Below are 19,518 nucleotides of genomic sequence, written 5' to 3'. Positions count from 1 at the left end.
CCCTGCACCTAAATACAATCAATGGTACAGAATGCAAGTGGTCGCGTCTGTCTAATCTATAGATTTAAGCTACCCGGGACTGACAAAGCGGCTATCAAGCTGCTGTGTTACTGACTTTCTCGATCTGAACCTTGACATAAGTTATGTAAGTACAATAGATGCATTGCGCACTCCTCGCTAAAAATCAATCAATCGAAGTTGCAGCTCTGCGTTGGAAGATAAGCATCGGCGTACACACAATCTACAAGTTAAGCAGACGAGAAAACAAGAAATCACGCAAGCTAAGCAATCCAACATCATAATATAATTACTCAGTCAAGAGTCGCGACAATGATCGGCTGATGGTGTGCACCGCGCATACTGTTTTACGTTACGCTGCATATACTTCTAGAGTTGTGCAATCCCATACGCGCCAGCTGACATTTGCGAACTTTTTCTTTCCGTGCCGTTTCTTAGATGTCACTTTGTACTAAAAAACTCTGAAAAAATTCAAGGTTACTTGGATTATTGGAATGTACCTTCATAAAATGTTCAGAATTTTTTAGACAAAAATGACTTCAGAATCGATATCGTTAGAAAAAGGTATGAACAGAAGGGTGAAAATAGAAAAAAATTATAATATAAATTTTACAACTACGCAACGGACAGGATTTGTTCGAAGTGAAACCTCCTCTAGATTATCAATCCATGATTAAACTGTCAATAGATTAAAAAACCGTTATTTAAATTTACCCTATAGCACTCTGTGGACTGACCAGTGATCCCTGCTGAATCACAGCACTACTGTTCACGCTAAAATCCTCACCAACTAATCCTCAAAAACTAGGAATATCTAGGGTTATATGCAGCTAAGATGTTTGAATAGCCAGATTTTTGAAACATAGCTGGGCCGGTCGATCTTTATTTTTTCCCTGACCCTTGTCCCAGATTGGCAAGCATGGGACCTACAGAGTTGAGTAAGATCTAATTATTAAAAAATTAAGTCCCAATATCCGGAAACCCTTATCACTTATATTTACCTTGCTTACATCTGCTTTGAAAAAAAAAACTCATACGAACAATTTTTCATCTGTTATATTAAATCGAATTCGCTTGGTCCCGAAATATTTCATTTGATTGTTGGATGATTTCGTTAACATATTTGTACACTATATCAGATTCCCAACAAATGTGCGTACATGGATCTTTTCGTCCTTTCGGTTAATATTGAAAATTGCATTTTTCTATTAGGATTCTCTTTGACAATGAATTAGCTGTGGTTTTTGTATTAAAATAATAATAATTACAAAAAGATTTGTAATTATTTTATTTAGTCGTATAATTTTAATATTGTAAAGACTATGGTTTTCATACGTGCAATAAAAACTGCAAGAAAGAAATGGCAGTTGCATAGGAAGCACTGGAGGCATACATATATAGCATCACGTAAACCACTATAAAAGTATTGAGAAAAGAAGACCCGTGTGTGCAGGTTAAATTATTATAAAACTGCACGGGAGCATTAAAGCTCGTTTTATCAGCGCAGCATCTTTATGCAACAGAAATTTTAAGACTTTGACCGCGCGTGACAGTTCTTTATTTACCCGATTCTTCTTTTATTACCTTCATTCATTCGATTTCATTGCTCATCTGCTGTTTCTGCGGCTCATTTTCTCCTAGCTGACTAAACTTCCACAATAAGCTAATTAAAAAATACACGTTAGCACATTTTTAAACGTATGCAAAACCAGCCCAGAAACTGATGATTTAAAGGTTTCAACTAAATCTGTTTATTACGTGCGAATTGCATGTGAGTTTGGTGGGACTAAAATGTAATCTAACCTGGTGAGCATATAAATCAAGGCTCAACAAGTGCATAAAGATAAAAATACTTTGTGTTCATAGAACTGAAATAACTTTTAAAACCAAATAATATTGAACAACAATAGCTGAAAGCTAAGATAAGCGAAGTTAGATCCATGGGTTAAACGTAACAGAGACTGCACTGATGTCTTAAACGATAAGTCAAAGACGATGACTAAACGTATACACATACGATGTGTCGAATGATGAGCAACACAGATTGACCAGCTTAGATCGCGTACAGTAATAGAGAAATTATTCCTCGACTGCTTATCGGGATTGAAAGCTTTGATGGCTTAGTTGAAAAAGAATGTTCCATTTTTAGTATTTCCTGCGGTAACAAGTGAATATTAATTTAGTTGGGACAAAGATATTGTGAGGAAAAGGGGAAAATTCAACAATTTTCAAACAAAAAGAAGCGAACAAGAGCAAAGACATTGTTAAAAATGCAAGGAAAATATGAAGCAAGGATTTATGAATTAATTGACTAATAAAAAATAATGAAAACTGTTGAACTGGCAAGAAAAAGACACGGAATTCCAGTCTTTATCGCTTGTTTTTTTATTTTCCGTATAAAAGAGCAAAATCGTGCCTGTTTCATGCTTCTTCAGCAGCGGCTGCGTTAGCAGTGGCGGTGGCGGCAGCAGTCATGCCCTTTGCAACTCGAGAGATATTGTATATATTATACGAGAGAAAAGTTGTACCTGTCTAGTCGTTGGCTACGCTCACAAACTCGGAGGCTGCAGTTCAATGTTAAAATATTATGCCTATAGGTACGTGCCACAATCGAGCGCAACAACGGTGCCTTCGTGTGAGCAAGCTCGGATATCTGTACTAGAATCGTAAAGGCAGGTTTTACGATTAGTTTCGAGAAATTAATACATGTGTCTCGTGCGCAGCGAGTTTATTTATGTTTCTTTTGTGCGCGGCTTTTGTTATATGTACTAGTGCGCATAATAGAAAAGTCTGCCTTTTACGCGGTGATCATTCATTTTTCCCAAAATCGGCTCTAATTGATCAGTGTGAGTTAAAATTCAAAAACGGCAAGCTTGACTATACAACACGGTACAACGCATCGTTGAACCGTACAGAAGTTGGTGCGAAAAGGAGGACTTGACATTTGCCACGTGCGTTGCGTTTTCACCATACCTTACCTTGAATTCGCGCAACAACTCCAGTAATTTCATTTTGGCTTAAATACGGTTTTTCCCTCTCAGGAATTTTAGCATTTGCAAGATTCAGGCTAAACAGACGATGTGTGCGCATTTTGTTGTTTCCATTTAAAAAAAAAACTTCAAGCTATGCGGTAGTGAATTATTTTTACGAGACTTTCCACGATAAAGTTTTGTCGGAATTTTGGAAATAACAAATATTTACAATTTACGATTCTCCACTCTATAATTGAAAATTTCATTTAAATTATTCGAAAAATGGTCACATTATTTTATAAAGTTTTAACAATTCTTTCTGTAGCTTTCAAAATATTTTATTCGCAATTGCCTACTTGTTGCAAGTACTCATAAAAACTGATGTTTTACCACTTGACTCTATATACCATAGCATTAAATTTGAAAAGATTTAATGCTTGAATCAACAATAATTTATCTTCATAAACAAAACTGAAATGTTTTTACGAAATCGTGTTAGACATATAAATTCAGTTGAAATTATGTTGTGGAGCTTAAAAACACTTCTTGTCCTGCAATGAAAAAGGTGCATAGTAGAATTAAATTCTGATATAATTCTTGAGCCTTTCTAGCTGTGTGAAAAATAAAATTTAAAACAATTAAAGATTCCCAAACTTCTTTGAAACAATTAAGATTTACAAAGCGCTATAAATTTATTTTACAGTAAAAAAAACGTAGTAAAGAATATAGAACGTGAAACGATTCGTAACAGTTGAGATAAAATTTGTAAGCTCCAATTGTGTAATGTATAAAAATTAGCTTGAAATGTTTTTCAAGTTCAAAGTTAGAATTTTTGAATATTTGAATCAGGCCTGCAAAGATCAAAATAATTTGAGAGACGAGTGCGTGCAAAACTTCTTCGCAGTACGATGTATGCACAATTGTGGAGGTATCAGAGAGTGCCAGTGATATATCGACATCAAACGGCAATTCATCGATGTTATTACAGGAAATTGAATTGCCTTGGTTGCGGTCGATGCATTATTCAGATTCATATATCAGTCGTTGGAACTCGTGTTGTTGTCTGTGCATGTATGTGTGTTACGTGCACGTCTGTCTGCACCGTGAAAAGGACAAAAAGAGCGTTCGATCGAACAGCTATACGTATACTGAATTATATATACGTTCTTATAAATAGCTTTTATTAAGATGTTTATATTTGTTTTGAAAATGTTTGTATTTGATATGCATGCTTGGCTTTTTACAGAAAGACATAGAATTTTTTACGAATAAAGTTCGTATCATTTAGTGAACTAGTCGATGAACAAATACAGTGGTTCCTAACCATTGAAAATATCATTTGATAATTGATTAATTCATATTTTTCCAATACTACAATAATACGGGCGTGCAGCCCTCTGAAAATGCATAAAAAAGTTGAAAACTTATCTACAAATCATACACAAGTTAGCATTGCAACATCCTCTGGCGGTTGCATATTTGCGACTGTCAAACCCCCTAAGCATGCGTACACGCATATATTACAGATGCATATGAAAAGGAGAGGATATTTATAGAATTAACCAGGCTTATCCGTGAAATCGTGAAAAAGGATCTTTCTTCCTCTCGCTGGACTATGCAAGTGCAGTGCTCAGTCGTATTCAGACACGGGCGCTTATACACAACGCGCTGCAACGAAATCGGCAGAGCTTCGATGAATATATTCATGAGGTTTAATTTTCTTGTAGCATTACTCGATTTAGTGATAAATGAAACTTGCAGCGCAAGAAAAGTTTTACACATTTACACGTACATGTACATAGACTTATCACAAATGCATTCGTCGAGGTATTATAAAGCAATTCAGCAGAAGTAAAATTAAATTTCAATCGTAAAAAATAAACATGCAAGAGCACATACTCAAGCTGCACCCCACCATTTCTCTCTCTCTCTCTCTCTCTCTCTCTCTCTCTTTCTGAATTGCTTATCTGTCCTCCCGCTTCTTTTCCTCTCTTCGTATAACAAATAAAAGCAATACCGGCAAGGGCATTGCGTGTAAAAGCCATTAATTGAGGATCAGAGCAGTATGTGTCCAGCAAGATATGCTTGTGTACTTTTTCTCGATTTTCGGCTACGTATTATACGCGCGCACGTACATACGTATACGTACGTTACGTACGTATATACAGCTGCGTAAGATATCTGGTCGAGCGTCGATACCGATAAGTATAAAGTTGAGGGTAATGATGCCGAGAGACCAATAACCGAAAGCAGTTTTATTCGCGCGCACACACACACACACACACACACACACACACACACACACACACACACACACACACACACACACACACACACACACACACACACACACACACACACACACACACACACACACACACACACACACACACACACACACACACACACACACACACACACACACACACACACACACACACACACACACACACACACACACACACACACACACACACACACACACACACACACACACACACACACACACACACACACACACACACACACACACACACACACACACACACACACACACACACACACACACACACACACACACACACACACACACACACACACACACACACACACACACACACACACACACACACACACACACACACACACACACACACGAAACACGTATACAGGCCAGGTAGGCCCGAGTGTGCCGAGGCTTGCGAAGATTATTATCTACGTTTTGCTCGTACAGTACCAACGCGCGCGCAGGGCCTCCCGTGGTTTTTCGCATGATGTATCGCTCGCTCGCTCATACTCACGGCATTAAGCGTATATCGCGTACAAGTGATATATATGGCGTGTGCCAGTCTCTGCATATATAAGTGCATTTATCCTTTTTTGACCTCTGCAAATGCAAAGACTATATGAGATCCCTGCACATAACGAGAGAAAAAGCGAAAAAATTTCATTCTAGTTTCATATTAATATACCAGATACTACGGGCCAAAAAGGGAGGCTGGGGGATACGCGCTCATTCGATATCGGTATTTGTATGCTCACAAAAAAAATCTATTTTTTCTCAAACCGTTAATTCTCAATTTCATCCATTGGAGGTTGTGGTCATCAATTAATGTACGATCGGTTAGTCAATGATATTGTAAATTTTTGCCGGATACATGAGATACTTCTACATCTGTTGCCCCGCGAAAAAAAAAACATCTTCCAAAGATTCGATGAAGATTTTGCCTGCCTCCAACAAAGAATAATGTCATCGAGCAATATTTAAAATTTTAATGTATGATAAATAAAACTGTTTGGATTAAATTATAATGAATTGTTGACCATGTTTGACAGTCAAGTAGTCATTAGAAAATTGAAGAATCTCTTTAATATGAAGAATAAATTTCATTTTATATTTTTCGCTTAACCTTCTTTCTAACTTTTGCATTTTCTATGATTAATTAACAATTAAATAAGTATGAAACATTTTAATAAAAACTGTTCCTTCGCCACTTGTTTGGTGAGCTACAATTTCCGGTTAGGTTACTTTATAACAAACACTGAGATCGGCATCCACCTTGCATCAAGCACAAGTATCGTTTCACTACACCGCAACAACTCATAATCCTATCCGATCAGTAAAAAAGGAACCGTGTAATATGGCCACAAGTTAAATTTATAAAAGTTTTAAGCCGCAAAAGTACAGATAAGGAGGATATGACGGATACCAAAACGTGTAGAATAACCACAAAAAAACCGATCATCGTGTTTTGGCCGTTCATCGTTTGATCAACTAAACATGTACTGCATAAATAAATTTACATGTACCAAGAGAACTTTGCGCACGGTCAACTCAACTAATGGGCCATTAACAGCTGCGTTCTCTTCTAGTTTTAATTTATCGACCAGAGAACCGTACTTACGTACTATGAAGACTGCATTTTTCGCATATATCCCACGAACGAGGGAAAGAGGCATATAATGTGGAGCCTCGTCTGGTATCTTTTACGATATTTTACGCGCTCAGTGCTGGCTCGACACTTGGTTCAGACTAGTTATTAGAATATTACGTTAATGAAAAAGGTCTTGTAAAAAAAGTAGGTTAGAAAAAAAATTACTCATTGATTTTATAGCCTGCAATGATTTTCTCGTGAAAGTATTCACCTTTATGAACGTTATTAGCATGATAATGTTTGTAAATAAATTAAAAATTTAGCAATAACCGGAGTCTGTTACAGGACACACTATAAAGAGGCGCGGTAAAGCCGCGTCAAAGACGTTTTCAAGCAGAAGCAGAAAAATGCGTGCACGAGGCGGTAAATTATTCGGTGTCACTCGGCACACAGATGGGGATAAAAGCGGAGGCACGCGGCCCGCGGTCAGCTAATAATGCGCGTCTATTTAGCATGTCTTTGACGTCGCGCGAATACCTGTTGGGATGAAAAAGCTTTTGTGAGCTCACCCGCGCAACTGAACATTCGAGATTTATAAAGCCGCGCAGGCTCGTGCACGGATGATTCGGCGTGACTCGATGAATTAGTCAGGTGACAACGTCGAACGACTCTAGTCGCGGGGCGCTGCGGTATCTGGCGCGCATATCTCCGATAGTTATTAAAGCTCGTGAGCTCTCGCGGCTCGCTCTCCGGCTCTTATACCTCGACATCTAGCGGTAATAAATTCTCGCTATGAAAAGCTATGCGCGCAGCGCAGCCCTAAGTGCTCCTCGCGCGCGCAGAGGAGGTTCATAGAGCAACGAGCCCGAGATGGGCATAAAGTGCGAGCGGACGCTTATGTATCTGTCCGTGCAGTGCAGCGGGGATCGCGACCGGCCAGTCCATTGTCGACCGGACAATGAGCCGAACTGACGTTTCTTTCTTTTCTCTCTCATGTAAAAAATATATTATCCTCTGCTGATGCCACGAGTTACGCTCCGGAGAGTCGTTGAGAGAGAGAGAGAGAGAGAGAGAGAGAGACAGCGATAGAGAGAAAAAAGGGCGTGCAAAGATCTCGAGGAAGCCGGAATCGTTGCCGGAGAGATCTAACCTCGAGGAATAGTGGCTCACGTTCGCGCGCAAAACCTCTGGGCTCGCGCGTGAATAAGATGTTTTCCAGTCCTCGCCATGTATATTGACTCGTTGTGTACCGCTCCGAGTATTTATAAGGAGCTTAGAAACTCAAGTATATACGAGATCCGAGCTATGATAGATACATAAGGTACATGGCTAGGTGCCGAGCCGCGGCTATCGCAGATGCGTATCGTGGCGTCGAAAGCCAATACCGGACGAGTCGAGCGGCGAGCGAGCCGAGAACGACATTGTTTACGGATTATTCGAATCGATGAAATTGGTCATTGTTTGCCAAGATACATAAGTCGAAGCAGAGAGCAAAAGTACATACATATCTGCTCACGCCGACAACTAATGTTCGATTACCGATAAGCTTCTGCCAGTTTCTTGCTTCGATGCTCGACCAAAGTGATAATTTTATTGATCGATTTTTTGATTCAAAGGCAAACGTCAAAGATGCTTTATTCAGTTCTAATGCTCGAATGAATAATTTCCTAGATCGCAGTTTGTACCTGACTAAGCAAGGACTGAAGGATAGCAAAGGGTGTATTTCATCTCAACTCGAAATTCCAAGCATATCTTGGAGCAATCGTTTACCGAAAGTTCGATAAAGGCTTCGATCGAAAAAGTCTCGCAGCTGCAGTTAAAATACAAAGACGCGCGCGATCGAAGCAAGATCCACGAATTGAAGGTATCGAGGTAATAATTCTCCATGTGGCCACTCGCGCGCACACGGCCCCGCAACGGGTGAACTAATAATTAAATAGACCCGCAGCACTGCTTGGTTCGTATAGCTCGGCGTGCTTTGCAATAAGTTGGCAGCGAATCGATCCGCCAATTGAATGTGTACGGTGCCGCTGTTGCGTCGTATATACACCGGTAATAACAAGTCTGGGGACAATTAAGGGCGCGCTAGTGTAGAAATCGTAAAGATAATAGAGCTATTGAGCTATGACCAATCGACTTTGACAAGTTGAATTCTCGCCGCGCGCGCACCGCACCGCACACGGCTTTGTACATCGATACGAGAGGAGCTATGAACTGACATCGAGAGGAAAGAAGAAGAGCACAGAGATGCTCTGTTTCTGCGGCTACCACTGTTGCTGCTATATACGTGTGCGGTATATACACGTGCTTAGGAAAAAAAGAAGAAAACCATCGCGAGCGAAGCACGCAAAAAAAAGTGAAGAAAAAGATGGGCCAAAGATTCATCCCTAATCACTAGTTTTACGCTTTTTATTTCGGTGCGACTAACTGAGCCAACTCTCTTCGCTTCTCTCTCTCTCTCGTTCATTCTCTTTTCTTTTCTCTATCTTCTCTCTTTCTCTCTCAATATACTGACTGCCAGCAACAGTATGAAGAAAGAGAGCCTGCAGGCAGGCAGGCAGGCGCTCGTCGTTCCTTCTTTTTTTTAACATCCGCGGCCAGATCATTTTCCCACAGCCGCCGGCGGGCCTCGTGCACGCCTCTCTCTCTCTCTCTCTCTCTCTCTCTCTCTCTCTCTCTCTCTCTCTGTGTTTGATGCAGTATACGCTGCTGCTGTTACTCTATACTATCTGCTTCTTCGTTCTCTCTCTGTTTCTCTCTTTCTGTACATGTATACACGACTACTTCTCGCCTCACGGACTTAGCCCTCGAGAGTAAAAGAGAGAGGAACCATTGCCTGGGGAGATCTTGTTCCACTTTTCGCGATTTTGCACGAAATAGCAGAGTCAAAGTGTACATGCATATAGACATCGAACGCAAGCATGTGCTTGCCGCGAAAAAAGGAGGGGAGATGGTGTACCGTAACTTCAACCTCTGGCCAACAATTACTGATTATCCGACGATTTCTATCCGTGTATGTGTAGCAGCGCGGCAGCCGCAGCAGCAACAACAACGACCAGTATAGATCGAGTTTGCTACACGCAGTGCACTGCTCCCCACTTTCCATATTTTTTTTCACTTGTTTTTTCTTATTATGTTTCTGATTTTAGCTGCATTTTAATTTTTTTTTTGCTTCTTTTGCGCTTCTTTTACGCTTCTTTTACGCCGCCCGAACGCAGGTGAGGCAACGAATCAAAGTTCATGCGTGCATTTTCGATAAGATCAGATCATTGTTTTCGTACAAATTTTTAATCAACTTCAGTTTTGACAAATTTCTAGTATCAAGATAAAACTGATTCATTAAAAGTATAATCATTATTTTATTGAAAATATTTACCAAAGTTGAATTATCTGTTTACTTCATTATTGATACTTTTGAAAAATAATAAAATAGCCTATAAATGTTAATAGTCTTCCGGCTTAGTTTTTGGGCGTGCATGTATTCTTGCTCGAAGCTCATAAAGAAACATCGACAAATCTTCTCTCGCAGAGTGAAGCGCGTTATAAAGGCCAAACTCGTGAAACGAGCGCATGAGCGATGATCCTATCACTACTGCTCCATTGCTAGAAGGGAGGTTCCGCGTAATCTATCCAATTATCGTTGCTCGATCGAGAGGGAAGCTCGGTCGCGCGGCCGAGACGCTCGTGCGAATGCGATGTAGATGAAATGCCACCATCGCCATACAGATCCCGACCCTTAGTCCACTGTCAATGAATACGCCGCCGATCGCACGTTATAGAGAATTAATTCGACTTGCTCTTATTTGGTCGCTCTCATCCGTAGCGACTCGAGTGCGAGGCTTTTCCGACTCGTGCAGCCAATCAGATTTTTTTGAAAGAGATCTCATCTCATTTATGGCTAGTACACGATCGACTCGAGACGAGGGATGAACAGAAAATGTTGAACGCCCGCCAAGATGAGCTTGTAGGAGACGGCCATTTTACTACGTGCCGCTGTTTACTTTTACAAACGACGTATTTACATGCGGTGTCCAATTCGCTTTGCGTCGTGAACTTGATTGTTCATTTTTACGCCGGCACGAGTGAGCTTTGCCACCAAGAGCAATAAATCTTTTATTGTGATTCGTAATGACTTCTCAAATTGCATCATGTGCTACTAATACGGTCTTTACAATTTCTTTGTAATATACCGATATCGCGTTTTGGTGTATCGGCCCTTTGCATTTAGTTTTTTCGTTAACGCGCTAGCAAAATCTATAAAAATGTGCGAATTTGTAAAGAAGGAAAAAAAGGTAACTAGTCGAACGACAAAAATTTAGCAGGGGTAGGCAGTACCGCGATGGCCGGAAGCTGCCGCTGAATCGCAAGTAGCTGAAAAATAAAACTGTCGGCCCAGTGCTAACGCGATCGAGGGGGGCACATAGCCGCGAGGATGATATAAAAGCCTCGTTGTGGTGCAGGGGCCAGCGAACTCGCGCGTGGACTCTCGCTCGAGGGCTCGGAGGGTCACACGCCCTGGCCTATAATGGCATACGTAACCTTGGGGCGGGCACTACTGGAAGAAGAAGCGAGGAGCGTGCCTCTTATCTGCCTCGAGCGGCCTATAGCTCCTAGAGTTGATTGTGGCATATAAGCTGGCTGCGGTGCACGTATATATACTCGGGCATTTAATGAAAGTTAATGGGGTAGAAGGAAAAGGTTGTAAAAACCCGATGAGCACTTCTTCTTCGTCTGCGTCTTCGTCTATATATATATATAACTCCTTTTCGCTTCCTTTTGTTGCTCGTACCTACGGTACTTTTATTGTATTTACACGGTATGATGTGCTTGTCCAGCAACAACATCAGCAGCGCAGTAACAGCGGCAGGTTGCCCTCTGCTGCTGCTGTTGCTGCTGCTGTGACTCTCTTGCTGCTCACTACCGATGCGCTGCACAGATATTTTTTCACGTCTGGAATTTCAGGGGATTGTTTGTTGTTCATCGCGTTTGATTGATTGTTCTTTCTTGCTCTCTCTCTCTCTCTCTCTCTCTCTCTCTCTCTCTCTCTCTCTCTCTCTCTCTCTCGCTCGCNTCTCTCTCTCTCTCTCTCTCTCTCTCTCTCTCTCTCTCTCTCTCTCTCTCTCTCTCTCTCTCGTTCGAGTCCCTCTCGCAGATACTACCACGACGGCACGCCACGCAGTATTATGAACTTTATGAAATATTGCAACCTTTGAAAATTTTATTGCTAATTAAATTTTTACCGAACCGTGCGAGGAGCTACATTGCTGGCTCGCAACTGTCAATTGTAATGTCTCGAGTGTCTTTGTTAATTACTCGGCAAGAAAAAGGTGTCGAAAGTGAGTACAGAAACGTAGACGACGATACGTAATCGCAGACTTTTTAATGAGAATTGTGCTCCGCGTAGATCGAACTTGGTTGCTCGAATGCACATAAATGCTTCAATTATATACGAACTCATAATTTTCCCTCTTTCTTTCTGGGCCCCGCATGCACACACTTTTACGCGCAAACATATTAACAGATATATAGTTGAGGTGCAACCTTGAAAAAAACCAGTCAAAGAACATAATGAAATCGATGCAGCGCGCGCGTTGTGTTGTGTTGTGTTGTGTTGTGTTGTGTTGTGTTGTGTTGTTGTGTATCGGTAGTACTCGACCTCGAGCTCCGAGCACGCAGCTCCAGCGCAGAGCGTCGAAGAAATTCGCTCGTCAACTTGTCGAACTTGTTGGCCACGCGATCCAAGAGAAACCTGCTGCCGCGCAGAAATACGCGCTTGTATATGATATGTTTCATTCGAGGCGCTGATATCATCATAGATAGCCGCGTGGCTTCTCCGAGTGTATAATACTCCAGATACAATCGGAGCATCGAATTAATTATACGCGAAATTTTAATCGCGCCAGCTATATCCTTGATACTATCGCGTGCATTTCGCATCAATTTTTTCATTCCAGCCAGCTTGCATTTGGCGACTAGCCGGCTTGACTTTTGCTCGTCTTCTGGATGTTTTGTGATTCGAACCAGGAGTTTAGAGCATGGTCGTTAGTCAACTTTTATTGTAAACCTCGGAAACTTGTGATGAAATGGTGCTTGAAATTAAGTATATTATGAGTCTCGTTAATAGTCCATAATATCTAAACATCGTTTTTTGGTATCGTTTAAAATGTGGTAGATCAGAACAGTTAGTTCCGCGGCGCATGTTCGGTGCAAAGTTCTATTTTATTACGAATCCTGAGGTTGCTTACAGTAAGAAACTGCAGTTACGCGGTAGAGCTTGACGATTGTGTACAGGCTTGGCGCGGGCACAAAAGCCGGAGCACGCGACAAATACGAGCGCGCTCGCCAAGTTATTTATCGACAATTATTTATCAAACGCGCCAGCGGCTAAAGTGCCTTTAAAACGTGCTGCACCGACTGCAATTATATACAGGCTCGATTCATGCTCGGTGCGCATCAATAGACAAATGGCGATAGAAAAATAATTCACTGCGATCGATCTCAGCTCGAGCGGTACCGATTAATAAGTCAATCATATAAACGATCTTCTTCTCCTTTAACGTAAATCGATAGTGCGCTTGCCTATATACGTATACGTGTAGTCCGCGTATACGTGTGTGCATACACACGAAATGCAATTAATAATAATATCGGGGCGACCGCGAGAGGGCAGAAGTTTGCGGCGTTGCTAGCGCTCGCGCGGCGCAGTATATCGCATGAGCTCCGATCGAGCTCGCTCGGGCCTTTCACTGCAGTGCGCGCCTCGAAATGTTTATAAGATGTACATCACGTATATGAAACAGTGTCTGCCGTGCGGCGATGCTACCTGGAGGCTACGGGTCGCGACCTCGCCGCCAGTGAAAGAAAGAGAAAGAGAGAGGGGCATATACACGTTCACTCCCTCTCATGAGCATGAGCTGCTCCGAAGCTGCAGCAGCATAAGCAGCAGCATCAGCTCCTCGCGTGAGCGTATATAGCTGCTTCTTCTTCTTCCTTCTCATTCGTTAAGCTTGATTTTTCCTGTAGTATCGGCTTCGTGAGACAGTACGAAACCCACCGGGCGATCATCTCTCATGAAGCTGCGAGCTCGGCGCACTTAAGGCAGGATCGCTCGCTCGATTTTTCTTATTTCGCCGCGATGCGTTTCTCAATCTGCTGCTGAAGCTGCTCTCCTACATCCACATGTGTACGCTGGGTATATAAACTAGCTGCTACCACTGCTGTATTGCTAAGCTCCTGTAATCGCGATCGTAGCTTTGGCGAGCATTGTAAATAAGATTTGCTTAGTTTTCCGCAAATAATTCATGATACGACAAGGTGGAAATGATGATTGTTCAAGCGTTTGCATTTTGTGTATGGTTGAAGGAAAATGCCGCGATGTACATTGTATATCGTTAGGGTACTCATAATTGTTTTGGCAACTATACTTTCACGAGTACCTGACTATCCTTTATTACTCTCGTGTGTGGTCCCGCTCTCGTGCTTAATTTCGATTTTTAGGTAACGACTTATATATGGCGCAGGATCCCTTCTCTTGGCATATCAGCGCGCATCCTGCACCTCGCTCGCTCCATACACACGAGTAGAATACAGCAGAATTTATAATATTGATCTTTTTCATTAGATCTAGCTCGGTGAACTCACGATTCTTACTTACATATAAACATACTTATTCGAACAGTCTATATACCATTTTACTTTCTCTCTCTCTCTCTCACTCTCTCCCGGTAACTAAATTTTTCATACGCGGCATAATACGAATCTCTGTAATGGAAGATTTATGGAATGGTATTGCGAAACTAACGGGGGAGCATCGCTGCTCGGCTATGCTCATTGTCTATGGACTAAAATATTATAATTTCAAGAGATGCGCATCTGACGAAATAGCGATCGAGCGAAAAGGCCCCTGAATAATGTGCACGCGTCCTTCCGTGGCAAAGGGAAAATCATCGGCTAGGTCACGCTGGCTCAAAGCAGCTGTGCAGCGGCATCGAAGAAAACTCGCTAGAGAAGCGTAAATCTCAGCCGAAGCAATCTGCTGTTTGCGAACACGCCCTTCGCATTTCCTCGCCTATCATATCTCTGCTCGTCGAGATATAATGTAATCGCGCGCGCATTCATTTTGCCGAAGCTGAAGCGAGAGCCGAAGGTATACCGCGCAGGCAGCAGGGATGGTGAGTTTTATTATTCACGGTTTTCGATACACACGTGCAAACGTGGTGGCTTCCGTGAAACGATTGGGAACTCGAAATGAGAAGAGTAGCATTATTACCTCGTTAAATGCACGCTAGGACTGTTCGCGTATACACATACGTTTGTACGTAAGCGCGGCCAGGAGGTTTGCGAATATATCTCTCGACTTCCCTCTGGGAGCATGTATGCGCGCAGGGCCGAGGCTCCGCTTCATATACTCTTGCTACCATTACACTTGTGTATATACCAATATATATACATTTACATTACACACATCTCTTTTTATCGGATTGTGGCATTGTTATGGGCTTTCAAAGATGCTATCACGGACACATAATAAAAGCATAGCTGCAAGACTATCGACAGAAGAACGGAGAAAAGAAAAAGGCTTCCCCAGCAGTTATTGGGTTATATGAAACGTCTCAATTTTACGACGATTGCTCGGAGGAAGCGAGAGAGCAGCAACGAGATAAAAAAGGAAAAGAAGAGGCTCGTTCCGCAGAAATGTTTGTTGTAACGACCGAACAAACGCCACTGGGATTTGTTTGATAAACTGTGCAGTCCTCGATTTTTCGTTGCGTCTCTGCCAGCTTCAAATAAATCCGATTATCTTCTACTTTGACTTATATTAATCGATCGGGTTGGGATACGAGCAAGCGATACGAACAATTAATCTTCCAATTGAAAATCTCGCGTACCGAGGTGCTTCTGATCGATCGCAATGATATGGATAGTAGAAAAAATCGGTGATTTGCTTACCGATCAATTAATAATCGACTGCGATTTAATGAATCAATTTTAGTGCAATAATACTTGAAATAATATCACCCAATGATCTTGAATTGATACAAACAATGCGGTTATAGTTGCAATTTTTAATGACTATATACTTATATACGGCCAATGGACTGTACATCGGCAGACCCGACTCGACCAGTCGTTAACAATCGTTCCTCCATCGCACAAAGTCACGATAATAATTTTTCATGTATAACGGCCGGGCACGCGATCGACTTATGCGTGCGGCAGCAACATACCGGGTGACGTATAAATTTGCGAGCTCACCTCGGGTGGGCGCTCGCAGCAAATCAACCGACGTTGAGCCTGTCAAGTGGCTCACTGAGCGAGGTGCCCAAGGAGAAACGACGAACAAATTGGGACTGTTTGTAAAATAGCACGCGAAATAGTTTGATACCGCACTGCTGCCCCTATATACTAATTTCGGCCAACGCTCCGCAGGACGTCTTCGGTGCAGCGAACGCACTTTAATTATAACTTTATATGCGCGCGTATGCTCGAGCGCATATACAGCAGGTATGCGAGCGCGCGAGCTTCGACAGCGTAGCAGATTACACGTAACATGTGTAAGACGCACTGCGCAACGGCCGATGGTGTAGAGGGCTCGATTTTTACATATTTTCCTAGCTCGCAGACGCGGGCGAGCTCACTTTTCTCTAGGTTGTCCAGACACCGCGCTAAAACGCCGCTCGATTGAAAATTACGCTCAGCTCGTTCTTCGCGGATTCGCCTCTTACTATTTTAGCGCGAATTACCGTATTTTTCTAGCGCATAAAAATTATTCTAAATAGTTATTCCGAGGCACGAGAAATACGCAGCTATGCGAGAGCTATTTAATTAAATTTAATAATTTAATACGCGCAAGAATGCACGTACTTTGCTTGCAACACGTAACTATGAACACAAAAGACTAAGTAGTAATAATTGTCCTACATACGTTGCGAAATTTCTTTACGAGTACGCTGGGAATACTCGAAACTTTCGCAAAAGTATGTTAACTTCAAAACTGATGCTAGTCTACAAAATTATGACTATGACGTTAAGATTTCTCGTACATATTTTTTCAATTCGCTCATGACTTATATCCGAGCCGTGTGCACATTGAGCCAACGCCGCATCGATTCGCGCTTAAAAATAGTATCCTCCAAGTTCTTTTCTCAGCTACTAATTGTGAGGGGTAAAAAATTTGATATCAAAATAACGAGCGAATTTAAACTTGCATAATTGCAATTCTTCGCGATACTTTCTCGTAATAATAAATGACAACTCGCGTGGCAAAGAAACTTTCCTCGCAACCGAAACGATCTGTGGCTGAAAAAAAAGAAAGTCGAGTGCAAAAAAGCAGTACCGGCAATGCCGTAGCCTATCAGTATCCGTGCAACACAAAAGAAGCCTAAAATGTTCAAAGAAACGAAGCCATTATATCGAGAGCGGGACTACCCAATTAAACGATTTCTCATGGGCGCATCTTTGCGCTCAGAAGCGCATAGATGGTCCTTTTTATTCAGTGACTGTAGCATTTGCCTGCAGTATAGTTGAGAGCTCGCGCGCAAGAAAGAGAGAAAGACAGACGGAGTATAAAATGTTGCTGCTGCACCTTCTAACTGATATAAAATCTCGAATTTGAAAGTATTCTCATGATTCTTCTTTAGACTATTGTAAAAAATCAAAATGAAACTATTCGTTAAGATTCAAAAAAATATCAGCATCTGTCAACTCATTTGCAGTAAACGTGTAAACACCATTATTTTCATCAAAAATTATTTCTTGAATAGCACGATTTTTATCATTTGATTAATTTACTAATTCTTCTGATATTGCAAGGACTATTCCTATAATGTTAAGTTGATGAAAATTCAATCATTAAATTATTTTTATTATTGTTGATATGAATATCTCCTTATTTTAAAAGTATTACATTTTACTTTTTAAAGTACTTTTTCTTTGAAATCTTTTCGTGACGGGCTTTTACAATTTGGGTTAATTCGTGGTACATTCCTTCGTAGTCTTTCTTAACTTCTTCAATTCGTCTTTGCCCTTCTCTTCGAATGGTGTCTAGTTCACTTTGTTTAAGAGTTAATTCCCGCAAATGATCATTTTTCAAACTAGAAATTTGGTCGTCCTTTTCTCTCCTTAGAGACTCCCTTATCGCGTCAATTTCTTCAGCCTTTGCTTCCAATTTTTGCCTGTAACTCTCATCTAATTTCTTCAAATTATCTTGAAGATGAGCTATAAGTGCTTGTGCTCGAGAGGCTTCTCTACCGCTTAATCTGTCATATAATTTAACGGTTCCAGTTTTGACTTTTTCAATGGCATTTTTAGCTTTAGTTTTAACACTAGTCCACCAATGGCTGATTCTTTCACGCAAACTTGGAGCTTGCTGAACCTAAGCAAATAGTAAAGAAAATGAAATTCAACTTTTACTCAATTTAAGGATTTTTATAAACTAAGAAAATTGTTATTATAAAACTTACCTCAGATTCATCAAGATCTAATTTGGGATCTGGACGAGCCTTTAAATAAAAAAATTTAGAAAAATTAGTTTTATTAAATTATATCACCGGTGTTTTACAAAAAAAATTTACGATCAAAAATTGCATTGAAAAAAATCGTTTATCTCAATATGCGGCATAAAATAGCTTTTTTAAAATTTCTTCAAAGAAATTATCTTTGAAATTAACGAAGCATTTTTTGACGCAATTTTGAAAAAAAGAAATTTTTTTCGCTGCACCGATGAAAAATATTTTTTCTACGGATTAAAAGAAAGGACATTGGTACACAGAAACCGGATATATTGAGAAGAGAAGATAATAGTAGATAATACCAAAACAACGGCACATCCTAAAACGACCAAAAATAAAATTTTGGTGAACATTTTCGTAATTGAAACGCCCGAAGAAACGTTTTTTTCAACAATAATACGCAACTAACTACAAATGAAAAGCAATATTCACTTGTATTTAAATTAATAACATCGTGACTATTCAAACGGAAATTATTTTTACATGGAGAGCGTGCGAATTTTACAACATCGTGTTCTTCAAATTCTAATAAAAAAATTTTCCAAAGAAAAAACTTGCAAGAGCTCTGTTATTTTCTTTTATAAAGAAATTCAAATAATTTTTATTAAATTCAATAAAAAATCTTTTTATTTTTGGAAATTCTACGTTCATAAATTAAAATTTCATACGAAATATATGAAATTATTTTTTTTGATGAATTATATATTTATTCATAAACAATAATTCATCCAAAATTTAAATAAAGGTATATCTTTTTTAAATTTAGACCATGAATAAAAAAAAATTTAACTTGAAATTTAAGACTATTTCAATGTCAAAAGCAATCATTGAATGTTTTATTAATCAATTACTTTTACATAATCAATTAATTAATTTACCTGATTTGAATTATTGATGTTATCTTATCAAAAAAGTCTCTTGCAATCTAATGAATTTATACCCTTAAATTTAAATTCGTTTAGAGAAAACTTTTTGCACGTGCTACTCATAAAATAGCTGTATATTATGATTTTTTTATGCACTTTTTGAGGTACATCTATTCTACAATATCAAAAGTGTGAGTACTCAAGGTAGCTGCATGTCGTCTCGGCTGGAGAAGCCGTAACCAACAATTTTAACGTTATGGCTGAGCTACCTTTGAAG

The 19,518-nt window shown here is 40.3% G+C and overlaps 1 protein-coding gene across 1 annotated transcript; it reads right to left on the bottom strand.

Moving 5' to 3' along the window:
- Positions 1-17,772: 17,772 nt before the first annotated feature.
- LOC106653869 lies at positions 17,773-18,767 on the bottom strand. The gene is made up of 3 exons (XM_014373464.2): positions 18,678-18,767; positions 18,328-18,366; positions 17,773-18,239 (listed from the first exon to the last, which is right to left on the bottom strand). The coding sequence occupies exons 1-3, from the start codon at positions 18,726-18,728 to the stop codon at positions 17,775-17,777; spliced, it is 555 nt and encodes a 184-aa protein (XP_014228950.1). The 5' UTR covers positions 18,729-18,767; the 3' UTR covers positions 17,773-17,774.
- Positions 18,768-19,518: the final 751 nt, after the last annotated feature.

The sequence above is a fragment of the Trichogramma pretiosum genome, unplaced genomic scaffold (genome assembly GCF_000599845.2).
Source record: "Trichogramma pretiosum strain Unisexual culture from Peru unplaced genomic scaffold, Tpre_2.0 scaffold11, whole genome shotgun sequence".
In the NCBI taxonomy this organism is placed as follows: domain Eukaryota; kingdom Metazoa; phylum Arthropoda; class Insecta; order Hymenoptera; family Trichogrammatidae; genus Trichogramma; species Trichogramma pretiosum.
Note: the sequence above shows the minus strand (reverse complement) of the source record. Positions and strands in the feature narration are given on the sequence as shown.

Bases quoted from the DNA above. Each gene is read 5' to 3' on its own strand.
- LOC106653869 (XM_014373464.2), bottom strand. From the start codon at position 18,728: ATGTTCACCAAAATTTTATTTTTGGTCGTTTTAGGATGTGCCGTTGTT. The intron at 18,367-18,677 runs GTATTATCTACT...TTTTATTTAAAG, and splicing joins TAGGATGTGCCGTTGTTTTG to GCTCGTCCAGATCCCAAATT. The intron at 18,240-18,327 runs GTAAGTTTTATA...CTATTTGCTTAG, and splicing joins TAGATCTTGATGAATCTGAG to GTTCAGCAAGCTCCAAGTTT.